This window comes from Phodopus roborovskii, unplaced genomic scaffold (assembly GCF_943737965.1).
Source record: "Phodopus roborovskii unplaced genomic scaffold, PHOROB, whole genome shotgun sequence".
NCBI classification, from domain to species: domain Eukaryota; kingdom Metazoa; phylum Chordata; class Mammalia; order Rodentia; family Cricetidae; genus Phodopus; species Phodopus roborovskii.
Window position 1 is genome coordinate 12,904,543 of NW_026125278.1, and position 27,055 is coordinate 12,931,597.

The window sequence follows — 27,055 nt, forward strand, 5'->3', positions numbered from 1 at the left end:
CAGGCTGACAGCACTGATTTTTAAAGGAGGCTTCTTAAAGAGCAATGTGTGTTAGCCTCACTGCACATATATATTATATATATAAACATATGTGTGTATGTATATAGTATATGTATATGTAGCAAGGATATATAGTTATATATACACACACATGCATATACACATACACACACGTCTCACAGAAAGACAGAGCTAGTTTCTACCACAAGTAAAATAAGTAAAGCGTATGATAAAGCACTTGACTAGTGAAAGCCCTCAAAGCACCCTGGAATAATCACCCGCTATGTCATCCACGATCTCTGTGTACGTCCTCCTGGCTATGTCCAGGAACTCGCTGATGTTGGAGCGCACCGCATAGCACTTCTGAGTGCGCATGTTCAGGCAGCCTTTCATGTACCTCGCATCATCGTTTATCACTGTTTTAATCTTTTCAAGTATTAGTCCAAACCTAGCATTAGGACAAAACAAAAACAGATGAGAGGCAAACTGCTCCCTTCACAGTCAATTTGCTAATGGGAGCATCTCCCAAATTACACATGACACTGTGGCTGGAGTAGCCCCGGGCCCTGAAGAAATGCTATAAAGTTCTGACTGCACGCTCCTCCACTCCATTTGCATGTAGGTCACAGAGCAAGAGCGGTATTAGGCACAAGGGGCTCCCAGTAGGGGGATGTGCCTGAGCATGTGCTGTGGGACCCTGGAACCGGATCCTACCACCACTAGTTACCAAGCAAATATCCCCACACAAACCGCAGTCCAGGTGACATCCATGTCCGCACTTCCCAGCTATTCTGTTCTTGAACGTCACCCTGAACTCATCTGAGGAGAAATTCAGCCAGTGGCATCACATAGGATGCAAATCCTCACCCAACAAGGCAAGTACTGAACCTGATAACCTATTTTGTGCATAACTAAGGTGCTATTGCTAATAATCTAACAATATTAATTGTTTTTAGAACTTGTTCTACATTCCTATCTATTGGGATTTTTTTTTTCTCCTTCATTGGGCCTTCTATGATTTAACAAAAAAAGAAGGATGCATTTTGACACTGGCAACTGTCCCCATGGAGAATGGCTACAAAGTAAACACTGGCCATCATCAGTACCAACAGCCATTGTGTTGCTATCCTATTAGTGTACTTACAGGATTAATGTGTAATAGATCCTTAATGGATACTTAGAAGAAATTTGAGAATTAGAGACAGGTTCTAGAACTTTTGGTGTAAACTAGGCTGGCCTTGAACTCAGAGATCTGCCTGCCTCTGCTTCCTGAGTACTGGGATTAAACTCATTTACCACCACACCCAGATCAAGTAATTTTTCTGTAGAAGACACAACTGTTAAAATCAGTTATGATCAGGAAGAAAAGTATAATCTCTTAACAGATGACAGAACCTCTTGTCTTCCAAGGAGCCATGGTAGGCTCTGAGTAAGGGTGTGCTACAGTTCTTCAAGGCGACCTGTTAAAAACAAAATCAAATGTTAGCAAGTTGAGGCATTATTCAAATTCAGCGCTATATTTAACCCTTGATCAAATGCTGTTGCTACATGTTCTCATCATCATTTTCATGAGAAGACTTCAGACATGTATGCAGTTGAGGCACACGGCATCTTTCCAGGTGAGAAGCACAGGCTAATAAAGTCACCCACCACTTCAAGGGGATGGCTTCTAATTGTTGTGTCCTACATAAAAATTTTACCCAATTTCTTACAGCAGTAAGCATTTAAATAGCCACTATTGTATACTAAAGTCATCTTATAGATAACTTCAATATTTGGGCACTTCTAAATAGGGCAATTTCTCCTTTCGTATTCAGCAAAAATAGGATTAATAATTTTCTTTTGCTTAATGCGATGTGAACAAGGGGAGAAGAGAAGACAGTTATTTTCACTGCCCACTTAAGGCGATGCCATTGAAGGCGATGCCACTGAAGGTCATAATGTGAGCTGCTTCTGAATGGAGAAATAAACTAAAGAGTCTACAGAAACATAAAAAATTCAATACTAATAATTCAATTCCGTTTCCAAAGACTTTATACTCTAAATATTATAGTACATTTCCCATCTTCATCTGAAATTTAAAATTATATAATTATGTTTCCTTTTCCATCAGTACATCACGAGCATCAGAAAATTTTCATAGCAATGTTTATTCAGTTTTGTGGGGGGGCATGGACATGATAACACATGTATGGAGTACAGAAGATAACATGTAGGAATAGTTCTTGCCTTCTACCATGAGTCTTAGGAATCAAAGTAAGTTGTCAGGCTTGGTAGCAAGTATTTAACTCACTGTGCCATCTTGCCAGCCCAATAGCAATTTCTGAAATTTCCACTATTTCACCTTTGTATTCTAATTATTAGAGTTCCTTTAATTACAGTAGTTCTATTCTTCAAACACTTTCTCACTACTGAAAATGAGCTACTATGGATGTAATGACTTTTCCTAGGACTAGCATTACAATATTGAAGGTGAATGCTATGTGAGCTGGGGGTGTAGCTCAGTGTGCTTCGCATGTACAAACCCACTGTTTTAGCTCCTAGCATAACCTCCCAAAAGAAGATGCACACTATGCGTGTCTTCTTTAAACTAAAGCGCAGGTTGCCTTCCAACTAGCCCTTCAGCAAGCTGTCTTGGTGATCTCTCCTTTCTGCAAAAATGATAATCATAAAGCTAAGAAACTTTTCCACTTTAAACAAATGGTACTTGTCAAGCTGGACATCCACTTGTAGAAGAAAACAAAAACACTCATATACAACACCCATCACAAAACTAAACATAAGGACAAATACACTGAATCTGTTAGAAGAAAAGGTAGGGAACAGTCTTAAACTTGAACACACTGGCACAGCACAGACTTTCTGAACAAAACACCAACAGCACAGGCACCACGACCAAGGATCAATGTTAATTAATTAACTAATTTATGGGACTTCATGAAACTGGAGAGCTGCTTACAGCAAAAGGCACCATTATTTGGACAACATGGCTGCCTACAGAATGGGAAAAGATATTTACCAACTACACATCTGCTAACACTAATATCTAAAATATATGAAGAACTCAAAAAGTGGGCATCAAATAACCCAACTAAAAAAACAACTAATCTAAGTAAAAAATGAGGTACAGAACTAAGAAGAGTCTCAAAAGACGAAACCCAAATGGCTGAGAAAAGAAACATTCAACACCCTTAGTCACCAGGGGATGCAAACTACTTTTAAATTTCACCTTAAAGCAGTCAGAATGATCAAGATCAATAAAATCAATTGCTATTGCATGCTGTTGAAGACGTGTAATAAGGGGAACTCATATCCATTGCACAACCAGTATGGAAATCAGTTCCACAGACATTCCTCCAGAAGCTGGGACTAGCTCTACCTCAAAATCCATTTGTACCACTCTTGGGCAAAGACTGTACATCCCACTTCAACAGGGACACTTGCTCATTTATGTTTACTGATGCTCATAATACTACTCCTAAGTTAAAAATTAGAGACAGCCTAGATGTCCATCAAATGATGACTGGATAATAAAAATGTGGTATTTTACCCAGGAATATTATTCAGATGTTAATAAAAATAAAATAGGGAGGTAAATGGAAGAATCTAGTGGAAAAAAATTATCCTGAGTGAAGTAACCCTGATGCCAAGAGACTAATATTGTAGGTTACATGTGGATGTTAGTTTTCAAGCTATCAATATATAAACAACAATCCAAATAGCCACAGAGGTTAGGCACCTAGAAAGAGACGTTTTCCTTTCCCAAGGAAAGGGAAAAAGAAGGTATTGTTATGGAGAGACAAAGGGGCAACAAGAGTAGGAGGATTAAATAGGAAGGAGGATGGTAGACAAGGTAAAAGACGGAATGTAGGAAGGGGCAACTAAAAAGGCCATTTGAAAGGCCATATGGAAAGCTACTACTGTAGAAGCTACTAAATACATGCTGAAAGACAAAAAAGTGAAGTTAAACAAAATGAAGGACTGTCTGACCTGGAAAGCTAACCCAGATCTGTTCCTTAGAATTTGCTAACTTCCCCTCACAAGGCCCTGAGATACCAAGAATTCACACTGCCCCTCCTTTCCTGTGAGTCAGCAGGTGGTGAATAGGGTCCTTAGGAAACAAAGAGACAGCTGCACCTCAGGTTTGCCCAGACAAGATTAATTAGCACACCCTGAGGCCCTAAGGTCTGTTGACCCTAATATCGAGACCATCCAGTCTCAAAGGGTCAGTACTCAATGGACAGAGGGTCCCACCCCCTCCCTAAGCTTGTGGGTTTGCCTTTAAAAAACACCTGTTCCCAGGGAGGGGGCTTCTCTCTAGCCTGCGTGCTGGAGGAGCCCGTTTGCGCAGACGTTTCCTGTTCATTAAAACCTCTTGCGTGTTGCAGCAACTGGATTGGACATTGAGTTCTTGGGGATACTGACCGAAATTGGGACACTCCTCATTCTGAGGCTCTTACAATGCACATATTGGAAGGAAACTAAATGGAGTCACCAAATTAAAGATAGTGCCCCAACTAGATATCATATGCCATGAAATAAAGCTTCCAGTGTCAGGAACAGATTAAACCTTCTTGAGTTGCTGGCCCATCCCCATGGAATGCCCAAACACCACAGCCTGTTTCCAAGGCTATTGGTTACTGTGCACAACCTGATGGTGATGCCCTACTGCTGAAGACAACACTTACTGTTCAGTGTGTCACTGAACATGGAGATGTGGAGCTGGTGCCTAACTAGAGGTTAGATCCCTTCTGAGCAGCATTCCTGGTACCGGAAGGTACTGTGTGTGCTACCAGGGGGAAAAGATAATTATCAGTATGTCCCAGCTACAACCCCTGTGACCTGCAACAGTGACCTGCCTGCACCCAGCTACAACCCCTGTGACCTGCAACAGTGATGGTGTACTCCCACCCCTCACCAAGAAGCTGTCTACAACTGACAGCCACCAGCAAGGGGCAGCACTCTTCTCCAACACAGTGTCACTGGGCCCACCAACCTCACGGCAGGCCCCACGCGCAGGCACGCACGCATGCACGCACGGCACTTAGCCAACAGAAAACTAACTCAGCCGCTGCTTCTGCAGGTTGCCCTCATTTTGCTCGTGTGGGCATCTTTTGTCTTATCCAGACTTTTCGCTTGTTTTTTTTGCTTGCTTGTTTGTTTGGTTGGTTGGTTTATTTTTTTATTTTCATTTTTGTAGGGATTTTGTGTATTTCTTATTTGTTGTTGTTCCTGTTTCTATTTTTGTCTGTTTTGTTTTTTAAGAAAAAAAGAGCATAAAGCTGTATGCATAGGTAGATGGAGATACCTGGGAAGAACTGAAGAGGGAAAATATGATCAAAGTATACTGTATGGATGGCTATGGGTAGGATTCTTTTAGGAAACCACAAAGAAAGTTATTAATACTAAAACAACTGAAAAAATAAATGTGGGATTAATACAATAGTATTATATTAATGTTAGGTACTCTGAGCTTGATAAATATATTGCTCATAGGAAAGACATAATTTAGTACTTAGATACTATGACTTATCTCAAGTGGGTAAATATAAGTATGTTCAGGGGCTGGTGAGAGGGCTCAGTGGTTACGAGCACTGGCTGTTCTTCCAGAGAACCCAATTCAATCCTTAGCACCCACATGAAAGCTCACACAGTCTGTAACTGCAATTCCAGGGGATCTGAGACCCTCACACAGACATACATGAGGCAAAAACACTAATGCACATGAAATAAAAAGAAATAAAATTTAAAAGAGTATGTTCAACAATGCGTATTTACATATGGTTGTTCTACATATGTAAAGAAAAAATACATTGTTCTCACAACTTCTAAGTTTACTTTTTTCTTAAGAAAAAAAAAAGTCTAAAAATAATGCCTCATGTTTGGTGCAACACACATGTGGATTACCTTTAAAGGATCCACAAGTTCCAAAGTATGCTTCAGGTAGATCAAATTTGTTATCTTCGACTCGGCCGCATTAACCTGTCAAGATAAAAAACAAATGTGAACAGCCCACATTTCAATACCGAGATAGGTTTTCCCCTTAACAGTCAACTTCTACCAAGAATATCCCTCGTGTAGATCATCCAAGGTGGGATGATAGCCCTCAGGGTGGTTGGAGATTACTGTAAACCCACAATGCTGGTCTCCTGAAAATCTGGTGAGAGTTCACATCACTGCATCAACTTTCATTCTACTCCAGCATCCTTGGTGCAGTTTAAATTGTAATAGCCAAAGCATCAATACCCAGCAGCATCAAGGGACTGACATGAGTTTTAATAAGGGAATAAAGCTTCCTTTATTAAACAGGCTGGACCTCAGCTTCCTAGATGATGTAGAACAACATCCCCCATTGCTTCCTATCCAGTAAGCAAATGATTTTACCAGTTTCAGTATCTCAAATTAATAATAGCTTTTCGGAATATGGCATTTAAAGTAACTTCACAGAAATTAAAACTATTCTCTGGAGAGCAGAGCACAGTGCGGCAAATTTAACACCAACAGGACACAGGTGTAAGGCATCACAGCTGTGATGCACCGAGCCTGATGTATGGTGTCCTTCTGAGGTGCCACACCTGGATTCTGATTACAAAGGACCTGGATTATGAAGAGAATACCCAGTGTGCAAGAAACATCATGAACATCATGAACGTCTTCAGTCCCTACAGATGTAATCTCGTATTCTCTTACAATGGATTCCTGACACTAAACAGAAGATCAATGCAGAAAGCCTCAGTACTATCCTCAGAGGGAAAGGCCGGAGAAGAAATGAGGAGTGCAGGGACAGACCCAGCACAAACAGGAAAAGAACTTTCTGTAAACGGCAACAACACAATTACAAATCTATCAGGGAAAAGGAAACACCTTTCTTTGTCCTACACACACAAATTAATGCAGATGGATTTACAGATCTAAACAAAAAAGTAAAGACATAAATCCTTTGGAGTGTGTCAAGAATCCTCTATGAATGGCAACTAACGCTGTTCCAGTCATAAAGCCAAACTAGCAGTCCAAGCCCCTGTAACCCTCTACAGTCTAGTTGTGGCTGGTGCACATGAGTCAATCCCAAGTCCTCGCCTCACCCCATCAGCATGAGCCTCATGGAGACTTCCTGCTTTGAGGGCCTGCTGGCACTGCAGTCACATAGGCTTTCCTTCCCCTGACTCCTCCTCACCCCCTGCTGGCTCCTCCTCACCCCCTGCTGGCTCCTCCTCACCCCCTGCTGGCTCCTCCTCACCCCCTGCTGGCTCCTCCTCACCCCCTGCTGGCTCCTCCTCACCCCCTGCTGGCTCCTCCTCACCCCCTGCTGGCTCCCTATATGGCCCTGACTTGAGTCTTCCCCTCTACCCCCCACCTCCCCTTCTGATCATTAAATCTTTGGCACTGATATCTCTGCATCATCATTCAGTCAAAATTATGGGCTATTGCTAAGGCATTACTCATAATGTGAACAATTTTGTCATTAATTATCCATCTTAGAAAATAAGGGTTTTTAAGTCAAATGACTTCAGCTTCCATCATTAGAATGTTCAGGATGGAATCAGCAGTCAGAGCAAAAATAAATGCAACAGGAAAGATGAAAGTAGAGAGATCAATGTTATCTAAAGGTGGTCCTGAGGCAGAGCTCTGCAGGAAAGCCAGAGAAACTGGAGATTACGTTAAGTGAAATAAGCTAGTTAGACTCAGAAAGACAAATGGTGACAGACAGGGACACGGTGAGCGGACACACCGCCCACACTGCACACACACGGGGTGACAGACAGGGACACGGTGAGCGGACACACCGCCCCACACTGCACACACGGGGTGACAGACAGACAGGGACACGGTGAGCGGACACACTGCCCACACTGCACACACGGGGTGACAGACAGGGACACGGTGAGCGGACACACCGCCCACACTGCACACACGGGGTGACAGACAGACAGGGACACGGTGAGCGGACACACCGCCCCACACTGCACACACACGGGGTGACAGACAGACAGGGACACGGTGAGCGGGCACACCGCCCACACTGCACACACGGGGTGACAGACAGACAGGGACACGGTGAGCGGGCACACCGCCCCACACTGCACACACACGGGGTGACAGACAGACAGGGACACGGTGAGCGGACACACCGCCCACACGGGGTGACAGACAGGGACACGGTGAGCGGGCACACCGCCCACACTGCACACACGGGGTGACAGACAGACAGGGACACGGTGAGCGGCTGCATGCCAGTAAGTTTACAAAGTCCTCAAGAGGCACACGAGTGCATTCCATTTGAGTTAGTCTCGTCTATCTTAGGGGATTGTAGGTTCTGACGGCTATGCTGTGAGTAAGGAAGAGCGAAGCACCTCACAGATGCTCCCAGACCCTGAGGAGGGACAGTCCCAAGGCCACACCTCAGAGCCAGCTGACTCTCTTCCAGCAACACTAGTGCAGGCTGGGTCACAGGCTCCCCTTGTGTGAGGAGGCCCAGCTTCCTAAAACACAGAGAAACTTCCCAAGTGTGCAGTACCACACACACACACACACACACAATAAAATAAAAGACCCAGAGCCTGATACTGGGGTTCAAGATTCAAGCTGAAGATCAGAGAAGCAAAGCACCTCTACCGAAAGGCGATCCTGGCTCCTCAGACTGGAATCCCAAACTGATATGCTTTCCTCAGGGTGGCTGGAGAATGCCAGAGCCTGTTCCTGTCTTAAATACCTCTCATGAGTCCTGGGATTAAAGGCGTGTGATCGCAAGTGCTGAGATCAAAGGCATGAGCTCTGTTACCCTTCACTCTTGTGTAGGCTATGGTGGCCATAAACTAACAGAGATCCTTCTGGCTTTATCTCCTGAGACGTGGGATTAAAGGTGTGTTCCACCACTTCCTGACCTCTATAGTTGTGGCTGACTTTGCTTTCTGAATCCTCAGACAAGCTTCAATAAATGATAAATAATAGATCACCACAGTTCCAAGGAATTTACACAAGTAATCACACTCAAGTTTTACGAATGTACATGGCCCTTTCAAGTATATGTGCACATATATACATGTATTTAATTATTCTTCTATTTACTCAAATTATATGTAAAAAGAAATATACATAATTGTATACTCTTTAGAACTACCATAATTTTGATATTTAAGTAAATATTTGATGTTTTCTTATTCTTCAAATATGCTTTTTCTTCAACTGCCTGAGATACTTTTCTACGGCGCTATAATGCAAAGCAAAACTTTTGAAAAGCTGCCCCCTCAGGTGTCAGCGAGGAGTACTTATCCAGGACATCATTATATTCCCCATCACTACCCACCAAGACAAGCTGTGTCTGCCTCACAAAGTAACAATAGCCCATGGCGCTCTATAGCACATACCGTGTCTTGCTTTGGGATCTGGACCAAAACAGAAAGCAGCTGCTCCGTATCCAGGAATCTTGATATGACTGAAACAGAAAGTGAGCGGTTGAACTTCATGGAACCATCAAAGGGAGGGGATTCTGGGGTTACCCACAGGAGGACAGGCTGGGTGAGAAAGAAAACCATGCCACAAAGAGGTCTGTGGTGTCTCTGGCATGGGTTATATCCTATATAATCACGGGGCAGGGAAGAGGCCCTCACCTTGTGATGACCACCCCCCTCACAAGACCATGTTGCCTGATGTAGCTGACCACCGCTAGCCTCTTTCCTGATGGACTGTGAGCTAGCTCATTGTGACCATGTGTTATGTGAGCAGCACATGTAACCCTAACCCCCTATCCCGAATGAACAAGAGGCTCCCCCATTTTGCCAGGGGGACATAAACTAAGGCCTGTGACTATGGAACTTATTCAACTCTCAATGAGACAAAAAAACAAAAAGAAGAAAGGAAGAAAGGAGAAAGAAGAAAGAAAGTAGAAAGAAAGGAAGGAAGGAAGGAAGGAAGGAAGAAAGGAAGGAAGGAAGAAGAGCAGTTCCATTAGAAATGACCTCAGCCAGGGTTCCTCTAACCCCCAACCCCCAGTAGAAGCCATTGGTCAGCTCAGCTCAGCTCAGCACAGCAGAACTTCTCCCTGACATCCTCCAACTCTTCTTAATTTTCCTTAGGAAACACTTCTGCCTACATCCTCCCTGTCTGTGTTTCCTTCTTACATTTCTGGGACCCCAGCTCCCTGGTTAAGCCCACTCAGAGCCTAGAAGGGATTTGTTCCTCTCAAAGAACCCACTTCTCTGCCTCATTTCATAAAGCTGAGAGCAGCTGAGCAAACTCCCTGTCAATCTCTGCTTTCACACACAGGCACACATTATACAAGCACACACACAAAAGTAAATAACTTCAAGTTCTGGGCTGGGAATATATACTTACTTCAGTAGTGCAATACTCACCCAACATACACAAAACACTGTGTCTAACCCTTACCTTTGTGATTTTTTCAAGACTCAATAGGAATTAGGAAGATGTTCACTATCAAATTGTGATCTAATATGAACCCACTAAATTTAACAGCGAGTTTGTTAGTGATCATGTTAGCGCATGAAGATTGGTGTGTAAAGTGGGTTATTTGCAAGGATGTGCACCAAAAAGAAACCAAGAGGAATGCGACAAAGAAAACTGGCAAGAATGTGTCTTCAGCTGAATACAGTGGCACAGGCTTGCCTATAATACAGACATTCTCAGACTCGCAAATGTGAAGTCAGTCTGGATTACAGAGCAGACCCTGTCTCAAAGAGAAGGGAGGGGCTGTAGCCCAGTTCCAAGGGATCCAATACTTCTGGACAGAGGCCACTACAGTCATGCATGTGGTGTACATAAATGCATGCTGGTGCACACACACACACACACACACACACACACACACATCTTTAAGAAAGGAGAAAAGGCAAGAGGGGAAAGGGAAGGAGGTAAGGAAAAGGGAGGGAGACACAGGAGGGGGGAGGGGGCAGAGAAACAATTCCAGAAGAAAAGCCTGCAGAGGTTCACCGATCCTGCGAAGGGGTTCTAGAGTTCAGTGTGTCACACTATGTCAGTGTGACAGAGCTGAGCTTTCCTAGCGTTGTCATCAAAGGTAGCCTCCAGAGAGGCTAGGTGTGACATGAGAAGCAAAAGCTCACTGTGACATAATGTAAAGGGACCCATGAGCTTAAGAAAGCAAACACCTGCAAGGCAGCCTTTGACACAAGGTCGCGGTGCAGCGCTGAGCCCAGAAACAGAATGGCAGCGGCCTGGCATACAATGAAGAGGACCTGAGCTTTCCTCCAAGTTTGCTAAGAACAGAAGAAAAATACGGTGAGAGCCGGGGAACGTGAAATCCAGGGAGAATTCAAGTCCTCATGGAAGAAGTCCATAAACATAGAAAGAGAAACTCGGGCGACCAGCCAGGCGCATAGGCGTGTAGCCAGACGAAGGCGTTAGCAACGAACAGAAGTGGTGTAGAGCTTCTAGGTGAACGGGACAGGAAAAGCAGTGTGCATGCTGCACTTGGTGAGGGACGTTTAGAACACCCGATAGCTGGAGCTTGACCCACTTCAGTGTAAAACAACGCCCTAATTTTGGCACTTGGGTTTTCATGAATGCTAGATAAACAGCTAACAAGATATTGTGAACAGTAAAGCAAGGCTGACACATAGCCTGCTGGTATCCATAGAGGCCTGCCCTCTTCTGAATAAAAATGGAGGAGTGGGTGGGGAACAGATGGGAGGCAGGGGAAGGCTGGAAGGAGAGGTGGGAGGGGAAACTGAGGCCAGGATTAACACAAATACTTAAGCTGTTTCTTTTCCTGGGCCCCAGAGAGAGATTTCTCAGTGGTCAAAAGCACTGGCTACCCTTCCAGAGGACCTGCGTTTGAGTCCTAGTACCCACATAAGCAGCTCAAGACTATCTGTAATTCCAGTTCCAGGAGACCCAGTGCCCTCTTCTGACCTCTGCAGGCACCAGACATACACATGATGCACTGACATAATTGTAGGCAAAACACCCACATGCAAAACATTTGACAGAAGCTTCTAGTTTCAGGAGGTCCCATTTACTAATTGTTGTTCTCAGTGTCTGTGCTACTGGAGTTACGTTCAGGAAGCGGTCTCCTGTACCAATTTTTCAAGGCTACTTCCCACTTTCTCTTCTAGGGGGTTCAGTGTGGCTGGATTTATGTTGAGGTCTTTGATCTATTTGGACTTAAGTTTTGTGCATGGTGATAGATATGGATCTATTAGCAATCTTCTACAAGTCAGCATCCAGTTATGCCAGCACCATTTGTTAAAGATTCTTTTTTCCATTGTATAATTTTAGCTTATTTGTATAAAAAAAATCAGGTTTTATAGGTGTGTGGATTAATATCAGGGTTTTCAATTTGATTCCGTTGGTCCACCCATCTATTTTTGTGCTAATACCATGCTGTTTTCATTACTAGAGCTCTACAGTAGAGTTTGAAGTCAGGGATGGTGATGTAGTGGGATATTCACTTTGTCTCCTTCTGTGGCACTGACCACGCCCATTGGGGGGTGGAGCCATGGGCGGAAGTGACCTGTGGAAGGAGGTCAGAGGGGGCCAGGAAAAGCTCGCTCTTTCTGGCATGACTCGGACAGGAGAGGATCGGGTTGAATTTCCTGGTGTTCATCTGTCTAGGTTGTAAGTTATTTCTCCCTGAATAAACATCTATTCGGCCTATTTGTTTATCCTGATCCTTATTTACCGCAATATGGTGATGCCTCCATAAGTTCCTATATTATACAGGATATCCTGGGTTTTTTGTTTTTCCACATGAAATTGAGTATTATTCTTTAAAGGTCTGTGAAGAACTGTGCTGGGATTTTGTTGGGGGTTGCATTGAATATGAAGATTGCTTTTGGTAAGATTGCCATTTTTACTATGTTGATCCTACCGATCCAAGAACATGGAAGATATTTCCCTCCAGAATGGGAAAAGATCTTCACCAACCCCACACCTGACATCCAAAATATACAAAGAGATCAAGAAACTGGACACCAAAACCCAAATAATCCAATTTAAAAATGTGGTACAGAACTGAAGAGAGAATTCTCAACTTGGTAAAAGGCACTTAAAGAACTGCTCAGCATCCTTAGCCATCAGGGAAATGCAAATCAAAACAACTCTGAGATGCCACCTTACTTCTGTCAGAATGGTTAAAATTAGAAACACCAATGACAACTTATGCTGGAGAGGATGTGGAGAAAGGGGAACACTCCTCCACTGCTGGTGGGAGTGCAAACTCGTACAGCCATTTTGGAGATCAGTATGACTATTCCTCAGGAAAATGGGAATCAGTCTATATCAAGACCCAGCAATTTCATTCTTGGGCATATACCCAATGGATGTATACTCAGACAACAAGGATATCTGTTCAACTATGTTCACAGCAGCATTATTTGTATAGGCAGAACATGGAAGCAACCTAGATGGCCCTCAACTGAAGAATGGATAAAGAAAATGTGATACATTTATACAATTGAGTACTACTCAGCTGTTAAAAACAATGGCATCTTGAGATTCACAGGTAAATGGATGGCACTAGAAGAAACCATCTTGAGTGAGATAACCCAGACACAGAAAGACAAAGACAGTGTATACTCACTCAAAAGTGGATATTAGACACAGAGCTAAGGACAACCAGACTACAATTCACAATCCCAGAGAAGCTAGGAATCATGGAGGACCCTAAGAGAGACATACATGGACCCCCTGAGAAGGGGAAAGGGACAAGAGCTCCTGAGCATATTGGGGGCATGGGGGAGAGGGAGGAAGGTAGGAGAAAGAGAAGGGGAGAAGAGGAGGGGGAGGAGACCATGAGGGATCAGGAAGATGGAGTCGGGGGAAGAAAAGAGATACTATAATAAAGGAAGCCATTATAGGTTTAAAGAGAAATCTGGCACTAGGGATATGTCTAGAAACCCACAACGATGACCCCAACTAAGAATCTAAGCAATAGGGGAGAGGCTACCTTAAATGCCCCTACCCTATAATGATATTGATGACTACCTTACATGCCATCCTAGAGCCCTCATCCAGTAGCAGATGGAAGCAGGAGCAGACACCCACAGCTAAGCACTGAGCCAAACTCCTGGACTCCAGTTGTAGAGGGAGGGGTGATGAGCAAAGGGGTCAAGACCATGTTGGAGAAACCCACAGAAACAGCTGACCTGAACAAGGGGGAGCTCAGGGACCCCAGACTGGTAGCTGGGAAACCAGCATAGGACTGAACTAGAGGTCCCCTGAAGGAGGGTGTCTTTTGGGGGGCTTGGGCAGTCTATGGGGCCACTGGCAATTTATCCCTAGTGCATGAACTGGCATTTTGGAGCCCATTCCCTATGGAGGGTTACTCTCTCGGCCTAGATACACAGGGGATGTGACAGACTTTGATGATCCCTCATGGGAGGACTCACCCTCCCTGAGGAGTGGACGAGGGTAGGATGGGAAGATGGTGAGAAGCGAAAGGGCTACACCTAAATAAGTCAACAATAAACTGTTCACCCGACTGTAGTCCAAAGAAGAGCTCCTCGTCCTGAAGCAGCTCCTGGACACAGTCCAGCCTCATGTTGATGGTTTCCACATCAACCAGTGGCTCCAGGATGTTAGAACGCAGCCTTCTGCTCCCTCCCGCAGTCTTCGTGTAATTTAAAACACCAAACAGAGTGTGGTTATTCCTTCCAAAGACAAATTGGAAATTTCATTAAGGAGAAAAAGAAAATTCCAAGATAATTTCTCTTTAACTTTGTAATTGAATAATCCTATAATCTATATCAGTAATTCATAAATTTTATTATACAGATTATATGGGGATCCTAATTCGATAAATCTGAGTTAAGGCCTAAACCTGCATTTTGTTTTATGTTTATGTTTTAATGATTAGTCTCCTGTAGCACAGGATATCCTTGAACTCGATAAATACCACAGCATGACTTTAAACTCAGGACCCTCTTAACCCCACCTCGTAAATGCTGGTATTAGAGGCACAGCATGCGTGCAAGCCTGGTTGAGAACCTTCTTGCTACACCCCAAGTATGACATCATGGACCACATGCTGACTAACAAGCCAACAGTGTGTCCCACGCTAAAACTGAGCACACAAGGCAGACATAGTGAGTGGCACTATTAGGACGTGGCTTTACTGGAGGAGGTGTGGCCTGGCCTTATGGAGGAAGTGTGTCACTGTGGGGGTGGGCTTTGAGGTCTCTTGTGCTCAAGCTACACCAGTGTTAGAGTTCACTGTCTGTTGCCTACAGATCCAGCTGCAGGGCTCTCAGCTCATACAGATTCAGCTGCAGGGCTCTCAGCTCCTTCTGCAGTCGGCCTGCATGCCACCATGTCCTGCCATGACAACCACAGACTAAGCCTCTGAAAATGTAAGCCATCCCCATTAAATGGTTTCCTTTATAAGAGTTGCTATTTTCGTGGTGTCTCTTCATAGCAACAAAACCCCTAACCAAGACAGTGATTGATGGCCAATAATTTTTATCAACCTACTGATATGACTAAGAACAAAACAAAGAATAGGGGGAGACAAAAATCTTGGTGTGGTGTGACGCCTGGGTGGAAACAGGTGCCTGCCACCAAGACTGGTGACCTGACTTTGATCCTTGGAGCTCACATGGAAAAGGAGAAAACCAACTCTTGCAAGTTTCCTCTGACTTCTACATACATGCTAAAGGATATGTGTGCGTATCAGGTGGTGGCAGCACATCTTTAATACCAGCACTCGGGATGCAAGATAGGCTGATCTCTGCAAGTTCCAGGACAGGCTTCAAAGCTACAGAGAAACCCTGTCTCTCAAAAAACCAACCCCCCCAAAAAAACCCATAATAATAGTAATGTGTGTGAGTATGCACACATGCACATATGCACACAGAGAGAGATACAAACATACACTTAAATCAAAGCAAAACAAAAAATTTAAATAATTTTTAAAGCATTTATTTATTTATGTATATGAGTGAGCTGTCTTGTCTTCGTGCACATCAGAAGGCGGCACCAGATCCCATTACAGATGGTTGTGAGCCACCAGGTGGGTGCTGGGAATTGAACTCAGGATCTCTGGAAGAACAGCCGGTGCTCTTAACTGCTAAGCCATCTCACTAACCCCCCCCCCAATTTAAATAAGTATCAGGATTAATCACAGGCTTTTATGCTCTGATGGATAATGTATGAAGGGTGACAGAGAAGCAACTGTAGAGCAGTTTCAGTGGACATGCTAGTAGTGCCAGGTGGCAGCAAATGCAAACATCTGCGTTCCCTTCTGGCAAGTGATGGTGAGCATCTAGCCATGTACTTATTGGTGTCCACACAAAAACACAACTTTTACCTCATGGGGCAGAACAGATGGTTTATTCTGGAGCCAAATGGGAGTGGACCATGGCCCCGGAATGTAGATTTAGACTACCCCAAATTCCATGTTCCAGCATGGATACAGTTTCATAAAATGTTCACTGTAACAGAACAAAGGTCCTAAAGCTAGGTACTTTGTAATAAACGGGTGATGCACAGGAGAAAAAAAACAGCAAAGCAGAGACATCTCAGCCACCGCCTCTTGGCCTTTAGGTTGGTAGAACATAAAGTTTTGTTAATACGTTCCAAGGAAACGCTTTTATCTGTTCATCACAGGGTGCTAAATACAGTGCAGAGGTGGGCAAGGGATGGCTGGTAAAGACTCAAGACAGTTTGAGAGCAACTGTAATCATGCAATAGCCAGCCTCTCCACAACCACTGCGGTCTACCACTTAATCAGCCTTGCAGATGGCACCGTGGAAGGCACAGCGTTGTCCTGGGAACTTGTGCTCACACGGGGCATCCGTCTGTCCACCCGTTTGTCTACTTTGCCTATGCTCCTTCACCCAATCTTGGCAACCACAGGTTTGTTTTTTGTTGTTAAGTTAATTATTTTGAAAACCTGATTTTGTGAAAAATCTGGGTTCAGCAAGAACAGGACACTGATTTAAAATGTTTATTTACTATTTCTCCATCAATAATTTAATTAAAAATGTCAAGTAATTATTTACAGAAATCAATGGCATTTTACAAGAACAATTCAGATTGTCTTACCTGTAGTCCTGGTTGTTAATGAGCAATTCAAGGTTCTGGGCTGATGATGAGTCTATCATGGCTGTCTGCTCACTACCTTGGAAATAAATCTTTAGCGATTTTGGTGCATAAACTGAATTCTGAATGAATTCGACATATTTTAGCAAGGCTGCAGCAGCTGCAAGGCAGTAATACCTGTGAGTGAGCATGGTACAGCATGTAAACTTAGGACACACAAACAGCTGCTGCAGGGGGAGGTGTTCAATTCCCCGTAACCCAAAGAGGAAAGGATGTTGAGAACGCCAGTTCTGGAAAGTAACTGACTTAATGATGCACAGACGTTATGTTTTAGTCTTACTCTAGTTTAGGGTTGCCCGAATCCACCACCACCCTTGAGCACCCTCCTTCCAGCCTCCTCCAGGCTGAGACCTGAGCCACCACACTCAGCTAAACAAGCAGATTTTTGAAGTCTATCACTTGCAGAGCGGTATACTTCAACAGACTGCATATTAGAAGACAACATGCAGAGGGGCCCAGAGGGGCATGTCTTTAATCCCAGCATTCGAGAGGCAGGGGCCAACGTGGTGTACACAGCACGCTCCAGGTGAGCCAGGGTTACACAGTGAGAGAGATGGAGTGGGCAGGGAGGGCACAGAAAAGGAGTGAGGGGCATGGGTGAAGAATTGTCGTCGTTTACTGATGGACTGATTTGGTTTGTTGTTGTTGTTTTGAAGACATGGTTTCTCTGTGTACTCCTGGAACTCACTGTGTAGACCACGCTTGTCTTCAAATCAGAGGTCACCGGCCTCTGCCTCCTGAGTGCTGGGATCAAAGGAGCGTGCCTTCACTGTCTGACTACAGTTTGCTTCTTAAGACAATCTCACTTTGTAGGCCTGACTAGCCAGGAACTTACTAGATAGCTCTAACTGGCCTCAAACTTGCAGCAATCCCCCTGCCTCAGCCCCTGGAGTGCTAAGATCACAACCATGGGCCACCATGCCTGGCTAACTGTGCTTCTCTTCTGGGACGTGGATTCCCAGCATCCTGTAGAGCTAATCATGATTTTCACTATGAGGTAAGTGAGCATCTACTAGTAGAGCAACAAGTGGTCTAAATTTAGTAAGTATGCATCTTGTACAAGTTATTTCGGTAATACCTGGGTCCCTTTCTAGGTGGTAGACAGTAATCGAAGCAGGAGCAGGACAGAGGAGGTCTCACTGTGAGCCCCACACTCTGAGCGCTGTAACTCACCTGGACTGAACCTCCATTAGCACAGAGCTGAATTCAGCTATGCACAGCTGCTCAATGTACTCTAAGCCCTTCGTTTCATTGAAGTATTTCCTTTGGACTGTAGTGAAATTAACATTCTGAAAAGAGATTTTAATTTTAAAATAAATCATTAAATTGTCATGCTGTTGTTCAATACTGACCTCTTACCTAAGCCTAGTGGATCATACCTATAACCCCAACACTGGAGAAGTTGGGGCAGGAAAGGTCTCATAAGTTCAAAGTAGAGTAAAACCTTGTCTTAAAAACAAAACAATCTGGCCAGGCATTGGTGGTGCACGCCTTTAATCCCAGCACTTGGGAGGCAGAGGCAGGTGGACCTCTGTGAGTTGGAGGCCAGCCTGATCTGCAGAGTGAGTTCCAGGACACTGTTGTAAAGAAAAGAAACAAAGAAAGAAGGAGAAAAATGGCTGTCCATCTTTCTGTGTGAATGGCAGTACAGTCTGTAACTCTCAATTAGAAATTACTTTCATGAACTTAACTGGATATATTAAGGACAATAACGAAATAATAAGCATGAGAATCTCTGGCGTCCAGGAGCTGTATCCCACAGAAGCATCACACAGGTTTTCTGGTCCTCTGGAAGCTAAAATAACAGAGAAAAGGCAGCACACCCCTAGATCTAGGTGGCGCAATGGTAGAAATACATCAATTCCACATCAAATCTACGTGGGGAATCATTCAAAAAAAGACAGTAGCTCCTGGGATGTCTTATTGTTTATTTTTGTTTCTTCAGACTAGATGTCCTTGTCCAATCTGAAGGGAGCAGCCAAAAGCACCTTGGCCTAAGCACTGCCACTTTTACCCCAGACTCTGTCTTACCTGTAGGGTGAGATAAAGTTCTGGTTCCCAAGCACTAGGCAAGCTGAGAGCTCTCCAATGAGTGGGCAACTGCCTCCCTAAACCATGAAAATCCAGGCAAGCTGAGAGCTCTCCAATGAGTGGGCAACCGCCTCTCTAAACCATGAAAATCCAGGCAAGCTGAGAGCTCTCCAATGAATGGGCAACCGCCTCCCAAAACCATGAAAATAGTGGTTATGCACCCTTAGTTCTTCAGAAACGTGTTTAACAACAGAGAGAACAAAGGATTCTGATTGGTTGGGCTGAAAGGCATGTATCGTATATCAATTGGCAATGTTGCAATAATCAAGGGAGCCCCAATCTCTAAATCCTGATTGGTGAAAATTGTAAATGTGTGCGAGTTTTGTGCTTATAAACCTCACTTCCGGCCCTTCCCGGTGCAGTCAGGAGACACCAGGCTCCTTGTCCTGCAGCCCTGCTTGATCAGTGGCCTGATGGGAGATGCCATTCTGTAAATATGTTTCTCTTATTGGGTAATGAATAAAGCACTGTTGGCCAATAGGAAAGCAAGATAGGTGGACTAGGAGACAAGGAGGATTCTGGAAGACGTAGGAGAAGATTTAAGATGTAGGGACTTGAGAGAGTAGTCTGGACCCTCTCTCCAGTAAGATAAGAACACATGAAAATACTTAGATTAATAGAAATGGGTTAATATTTAAGGCAGAGCTAGCCGATAAGAAACGCGAGTAACAGGCAGCTTTATATCCAATACAGCGTGTCTCTGTGTTATTTGGGGCTGACGAGGCTCTGGGACCAGGCTGGGTGAAATCTGCTCATAACAGAGACCCACCTAAGTAGTGATTTACCAGAGTCTTTGGAACGGTAAGTGTCCCCTGTCCCCTTGTGGCACATCCTGGGCTGGGAATACCAAGTGAAGGTGTGCTGGCACCATGTGGAGTGACAGTGGCCTCCTAATTTAACGCAATAGAGGAAATGAGCACAGAGTGTGAACAGGAGTTCCACTGAGGTGAGGGCAAGAGGAACAAGAGCGCAAGGCCAGCCTGAAGTAGTGCATGCGGCCCTAACTCAAAGACCCTCTCCCTAGAGATCAATGGGCATGGGCCATGCTCTGCTAAGACAACAGCAACCTTCAGCAGGCAAGGACACACACGCCAGGTAGGTATCTCGTCTAACCTTCACAGAGCTCTACAACACAGTCTTCTCCAAGTAAAATTCTGAATGGTCAGGAGCTGCTGGCGCACCGCCCTGGTTAGAGCTGGCACCTGTCACCCTGAGGGTCACATTCCTTCCCCTCCCTGCCGCTCCGACTCTCAGCTCCCCGTATGCGGAGTGGGTTACAACAGGGACAGTTGTAATCACTGTAATCGGTGTAATCAGATCACACTGATTTCCCTCAATGCCTCTGTCTGAAATACTTTCCCGGCTTGCTCCTTTACTCCACTCAGGACTCTGTTAGTATATAACCACTAGCTGCTTAGGTTCCTGCCTTTATGTCCTAGGGATAATGGAATGTCCCTCCAATTTTTTAAAAATTTTGTTTGTTTTTGAGACAAGGTCCCTCTATATAGGCCTGGATGTCGTGGAACTCATTCTATAGACCAAGCTGGCCTAAAACTGACATCACCTGCCTCTGCCACCACACCTGACCTGTGCCTTGCAATTGTGAGCTGAAGCACCTTTTGGCTCCGCCCCAGTAGCTTTTTGATTAGTTTTATACCACAGCAGCAGACATCAAATCAGAACACCTAACTACCCCCATACAATTTTCTGTTTTGCTTAGTAGAACACAGGTGCCACATCAAGACTATCCTCAACAATTTTTATGATTTTCAGTAACATATTAGACTACAGTTTGCAAGAATTTATTGCATTTAAGACCTTAAATATACACTTAGTCAAACAATTGCTTTTTATAATATGAAATGGATTCTAAATAATTAAGTTTGAATGTTACCAGAATGAAATTCTCTTACCTTGAAATTTTCTGTGATCAGAGTAAACAACTTGGTTGAATTTCCCACAACACAAGCAGTATTTGACATTATTATTTCCAAAGGTGATAAAACTTTGAGTTTAGTGATCACCTGAAATTGTTAAATAATCATTTTCTAAATGTAAGCAAATGACAGTTTTCAAAGCAATTTTATAATATTCTAAGAAGTGAACTGCTAAAATGATACAACCCAACAGTCCTAATTCAAAGTTTCTGTTAAAATGCTTTTCAAATGCTAATGTAGTAAACGTATCTACTTAATACAAATATAAAATAGTCAGAAACATAGGCCATATTTTACTCCCTGGCTTTTACCAGTCTAAACTCAAAATTAATCTGAGTTTATCAAATATTAATTGCAAATACAAGATGTTTTGAATTAATGTGCCTGGATCTCTTGCTTTTGTGCATACACAGTCACTTCAAATTTATACGCTGTAAGAATCCTTACCTTTGCATATGTCGTGTTGTCTGCAAACTGTGACAATATAATCTGTGGGCTCTTTACGTCAACGCTGGCCATTCCTATCTCTCCTCTGGCCAGCCCTCTCCCTTCCACCACGGCTACAATGACTGAGGCGGCATGTGCGGACACTGCAGAGGACGTGGCTGGCAACAGCGTGCAAACAGCACTTATGAGTGCTGACGGTCGGTATATCCCTCCGTATCTCAGCCTACCTTTATCCTTGATAATTTCATACATGAAACACAAAGTGTAGCAACCACTGGCCATACCCACCACCACCCTGCCCAACTCTGACTCCATGAACATTCCCACTCCAACGTGTCTCCCGCCATCTTGTTCTCTGAGGCCCATTAGTACTGCCTGCAGGAATGGGGGCAGATCTTGTTGCCTCGACCTTGTATGGGTCTTGTGCAGGCACCACATCTAGTTAATACATTCAAAAGAAGATTTATCGTTTGTGTTTGCTTCTCTGTTTTAGGTTTCAGGACAGTTTCTCTGGGTAGCCCTGGCTGTCCTGGAGAGAGCCTCCTGCCTCTGCCTCCCACGTGTTGGGAGTAAAGGCATTCACCACTGCCTGTCAAACATTTATTTTCAAAAAAACGAAACAAAAACTCTATTACTCAAAACAAATAGAACTATTAAAGCTCAAAGTATTGTATCAGGCTGTTTTCTCTGAAGGAGGCAGTCCCTCTGGAGCAGTATAAGCAGGAGCAGTTCCCTCAGCAGGAGACTGGGTGCAGCTGCCTGCAGGCTCAGCAGAGCTCCAGGCAGGGCCTCACCCTGTGCCTGGGGAAGCCACTCAGTGCAGTCATTTCCTTGGTCTACCTTCCCTGGAAAAGTCAGCTAACATTCACACCCATAGTGAAGACATATTCTTCTATACGCCCTATAGAATTGGTGCATGCAAAGCATCCACTCCCTGACCCCACAACAAAACTGAGTACATTTAGATAAAAATTAAAGATTCAGTATTAGAAAAACGCTCAGAAGTACTATTAGGATCAAAATTCTCACTTCAATATCACATGAAAGATTTTTTTCCCCTTTTTGTCAAAATAGTTTAAATAATGCAGGGTTACATTTATTAACCAACAATAGGAAGGGCGTAGCCACGTCACCATACCTGAGAAGCACATGGGTCGGTGACACGTGTGTCTTCCAGTCCTCTGTGTCAGTGACTGGCAGTGAGCTAACCACCCAGCCTGCCATTTACAGCCCTTTCACCAATTTTACCTGAATAGCCTACTTGCGGTGTCCAACTTCTGTAGCCTGACCTGTGGGGATTCCCAGCAGATAACGGCGTTCTAAACTCTTGTGGATAACTGGCATCTCTTGCAGAAGATGAACTTGTGCCAACAGGAAGATTGGGTGCAGCTGTGCGCCTTGCACAAGGCCCTCTGTTCCCAAATGATGAACCTGAATTTCAGAAACCATGAACCAGTGATTAGCATTAAGCAATTATGTATTAATCTTAAAACTTATAAATTCAATCTGATAGTTTGAACATTTTAACGAAGAAATGATTGACAATTGTGTTCATGACTTTCCTAGTCTGTATTATCCTGATAGCTGGTTCCCTAGTGACACCTCCAAACACGTATGTATTGTATCATGACCACATTCCACCTCCATCACTATGCTTTCCTGTGCTCCTCCGACACTCACGCTCACCGACTCCTCCTCTTCCCAGCCACACCCCTTCCACCTTCCTGTCTTTTGATCACTGGTAACTTTTGTTTGTTGTTTTTAAGACAAATCTCACTAAATAGGCAGGCTTTGGTTGAACTCACTACATAGTCCAGACTTGCCTCCAATTTATGGCCCTCCTGAGTGCTGGAATTACAGGCATGTGCCAGCACACCTGGCTTGGTAGTCATGCACTAACATGCTGATACAGGGCTGGGGATGCAGCTCAGTGGTAGAGTGCTTGCTTGCCTGGTGTGCATGCGGCAGAGTGCCATCCCCAGCACCACATAAGCCAGAGGACACAAACCTCAACTCTCAGCAAGTGAGACTGAGCAGAGTTCAAGGTCATTGTTACCTACAGAGTGAGCTGAGACCAGCAGGAGGTGCCGGGGATTTTGCTTCAAAAGCATTATTCATTGAGGAGGTATTCTGATGCAGCTCTTGCTTCTGTGAGTTCACTGAGACTACTCATGATAAAACCAGAAGCTCCCTTTCAGCCCCCAGGTGAGTCCACACTGTAATTGTCTTTTCCTTCCTTAACCTCCTCATCTAACAAAGTCAACTTTGGGCTCACACGGCTTCAGTACTTTTTCAGAAGTTGCTTACACGACACCCTCTTACTGCTATGCCATACCGTGTTATGTTCGCACCGTGTACATAAACAGCCCACACAGCGCCTGGTAACACACAACGCTCCGGACAAGCGAGGACAAGGCTCTCCCACTGCCGCGATTTCTACACTACGTGTCTTTGTTCCCTTACACTACCTACAGCTTCCTACACCACGCCCTCTTCCTCCGCCTCCTCTTCAGTGTTGGCCTGCACAGTTCACTACTAAGTCAACATTTCATCCGTGTCTTGGCTTCTATTGACACCCATCTCCTGATAATGTTCAGATTTTCATTTGCAGCCTTCACTCATCGCCCACACAGTGCAGCGTGGCTAAGATTTCCAGTCACGGAGCCCAGTGGTCCCAGCACTCAGGAGGCACAGCCAGGTGGATCTCGGTGAGTTCAAGGTCAGCCTGGTCTACACATTTGAGTTCCAGGACAGCCAGGGCTACACAGGGAAACCTCGTCTCTAAAAACCCCAAAAAATTTCCAGTGAAAACACGACAAATGTCTGAAGCTTTATGGACCACATGGTCATTGTCACAGTTATTCAACTCAGCACTACAATAGGGTAATACATAAATCAACAAACATGGTTGTATTTTTTTTTCAGAAGAATTTATATATACTGAATTTTGAATTTCACATAATTTTCACATGCCCAAAAAAACACTATCTTCAATTTTTTTCAACCCTTTAAAAATTCAAAACTTGCTGGGGGGTGGTGGCACACACCTTTAATCCCAGCACTTGGGAGGCAGAGAAAGGTGGATCTCTGTGAGTTAGAGGCCAGTCTGGTCTACAGAGTGCGTTCCAGGGCAGTTAGTTAGCACTATTTCTCAGAAAAACCTTGTCTGGAATGAATGAATGAATGAATAAGTAAGTATATAAAATTAATTAAAGCATTTGAGAGGCAGAGGCAAGTGGACCTCTGACTTCCCAGACAGCCAGGGCTACAGAATAAACCCTGTTTTTGAGGTTGGCCTGGTCTACACAGCTAGTTCCAGGATAGTTTGGGTTACATATAGGACCCTATCTCAAAGGAAAATTTAAACATTAGAGGCTAGCAGGACACCTCAGAGGTTAAGAGCACTTGCTGACAGCCATGGGAACCTGAGTTCAGATCCCAGCTTGTTACCATCCAAGAATCTGGGCCCGAGGCTTGCCCACCACCAACCTAGCTGATGAAGGTGACTTCCAGGTTCAAGGGGAGTCTGTCTCAAAGGGTGAGATAGAAGGGCACGGAAGAGGATCCCTGGTGGTGTCATCAGGTGGGAACCAGCACACACCAGCCAGGTGTAGTGGTCATGCCTACAATTTCAGTGCTGAGGGTCTGAGGTAGGAGCATCGCAACTTCAAGGGCCTGGACAGAGCTACACAGGGAGTTTGAGACCAAGTCCCTGGGCTACACACAGATAACTCATATATATACAGAGTAGGTAACTCTATAAAATAAAGAAATGTCACCATATCTAACAACTTCTTGAACATCAACTTTTATGTCTTCCCAGAATGTCCAAATGTCAAAGGGTGAACACATAATCTTTCTACCAGTGTTCACTTTATTATCAGCCATGTAGAGCTTTTATTCACTCACTTTACTAACTGTTAAAATTTATAAATATACAAATATAAGACCCTCTTTCTACAGGGTCTTAATCTGCAGCCCAGGCCAGCCTCAAAATCCTCATGCCTTACTTAGCCTCTTAAATAGAAAACAGGGAGATCACAGGCACACTCCACCATATCCAGCTAAGTCATTATCTTTAAAAAAAAAAAAAAAAAATGTTCTCGGGGCTGGGAAGATGGCTTGGAGGACAAAGCACAAGCTGGGAGCCAGAGTTCTAACTCCCAGTGTGCACAGATGAAGACGGGGTCCTGACTCCCACAGTGTGCACAGAAAACAGGTTCCAGGAGCAGGCTGGCTAGCTAGATTACCCACATCAACGCTGGGATCAACTGAGAACCCCTACCTCAGTGAGGAACGTGGGACGTGACCGAGGGAGACTCCTAATATCAGCCTGGACCATTTATGCTCACACAACAAGCCCCCACACACTCCAACATACACGCACGCACGCACACCACACAGCCACGTACAAAATAAATGAATGTGTCTTGTGGCTCAGTTCTGTTCCAGATCCCATTTAAGAATTGTCAGACAGACAGTTCGTCCTCGTGTCTCCATAATTCCTAAACCCTCTCCTAACCACTTCTAACTAGTATTCACGGAAGGCCTCACATGAGTTGCACTCACCCCTTTAAAGGCATGGGATCTGGTTGGCATGCATGCTGTGCACCAGAGGCAGAAGAGGGCAGCAGATCCTCTGGCTTCAGAGTTAGTGTGAGGGCCCCGTGTGAGGCTGGGAACTGAACACGGGGCCTCTGGAAGAGCAGCCAGTGCCCTGAAGGGCTGAGGCCCCACTCCAGCCCCAGAAGGGCCGATTTTTAACAGGGAGCACTGGGTGAGATGTTCACTTTAACCTACCATCTCATTTTAGACCTTAAAGACTAAACCCGTCAGCCAAAGCTCAGCTCTCCACTATCAGAAAACTTTGGCACAGTCCCCCACTCATCAATACTCTAAGAAGCAGGGGGCCAGCCAGGTGACTCATGGGCAGAGGTATTTATTCCCCCAGGCCTGACTCCCAGAGCCCACTTGATGGAGCTGTGTCCAGAAGTTGTCCTTTGACCTCCACACGTCCTTTGCATGTCAACCCGACTACACATACATACGCGCAGGGGTTTGAAAAGGTGAAATATGGTGTGTGTGTGTGCGTATACTTTTTTCTTTGAGGAAATTGAAGGCCTGGCAGGATGGCTCATGGTAAACCAAATCCAGCACTAAAGAGACCAAGGCAGGATGACTGCTTGAAGAATTCCAGGCCAGGCTTTTCTGTTAGTGAATTTAAGGCAAGCCTGGGCCACGGAGAACCCACCATGGAAATACTAGTTTAGCGGAGGCCACACTTCCTATCCGCTCCTAAAACCGCTGTGAAGAGTGGAGACCTTTTACTCGTGTTTGGTTTGCAATTGTGAGACGGCTCCTTCTGTAGCCCAGGCTAGCCTTGAACTGAGGTCGCCAGTGCTGGGGTTAAAGGCACAAACCAGCCCCCAGCTCACCCCATGAGTTAAGATTTGAGGCTGTCAAACTCGGGGCTCAGTCTGACCCCCCCCCGCCCCGCTCCTGCCCCC

At 44.6% G+C, this 27,055-nt stretch overlaps 1 protein-coding gene across 1 annotated transcript in view; it reads right to left on the reverse strand.

Moving 5' to 3' along the window:
• The window catches only part of Msh4 (mutS homolog 4), a 51,318-nt gene extending 28,619 nt beyond the window's left edge, over nucleotides 1-22,699 (reverse strand). The window contains exons 1-10 of the mRNA XM_051195902.1: nucleotides 22,687-22,699; nucleotides 21,549-21,706; nucleotides 21,078-21,188; nucleotides 18,247-18,362; nucleotides 17,017-17,190; nucleotides 14,452-14,624; nucleotides 9,366-9,433; nucleotides 5,908-5,982; nucleotides 1,396-1,460; nucleotides 279-448 (exon numbers count right to left, since the gene is read on the reverse strand). Of these exons, the coding sequence (XP_051051859.1) occupies nucleotides 279-448; nucleotides 1,396-1,460; nucleotides 5,908-5,982; nucleotides 9,366-9,433; nucleotides 14,452-14,624; nucleotides 17,017-17,190; nucleotides 18,247-18,362; nucleotides 21,078-21,188; nucleotides 21,549-21,706; nucleotides 22,687-22,699 (1,123 nt within the window). The remainder of the gene's footprint in view (nucleotides 1-278; nucleotides 449-1,395; nucleotides 1,461-5,907; nucleotides 5,983-9,365; nucleotides 9,434-14,451; nucleotides 14,625-17,016; nucleotides 17,191-18,246; nucleotides 18,363-21,077; nucleotides 21,189-21,548; nucleotides 21,707-22,686) is intronic.
• Nucleotides 22,700-27,055: the final 4,356 nt, after the last annotated feature.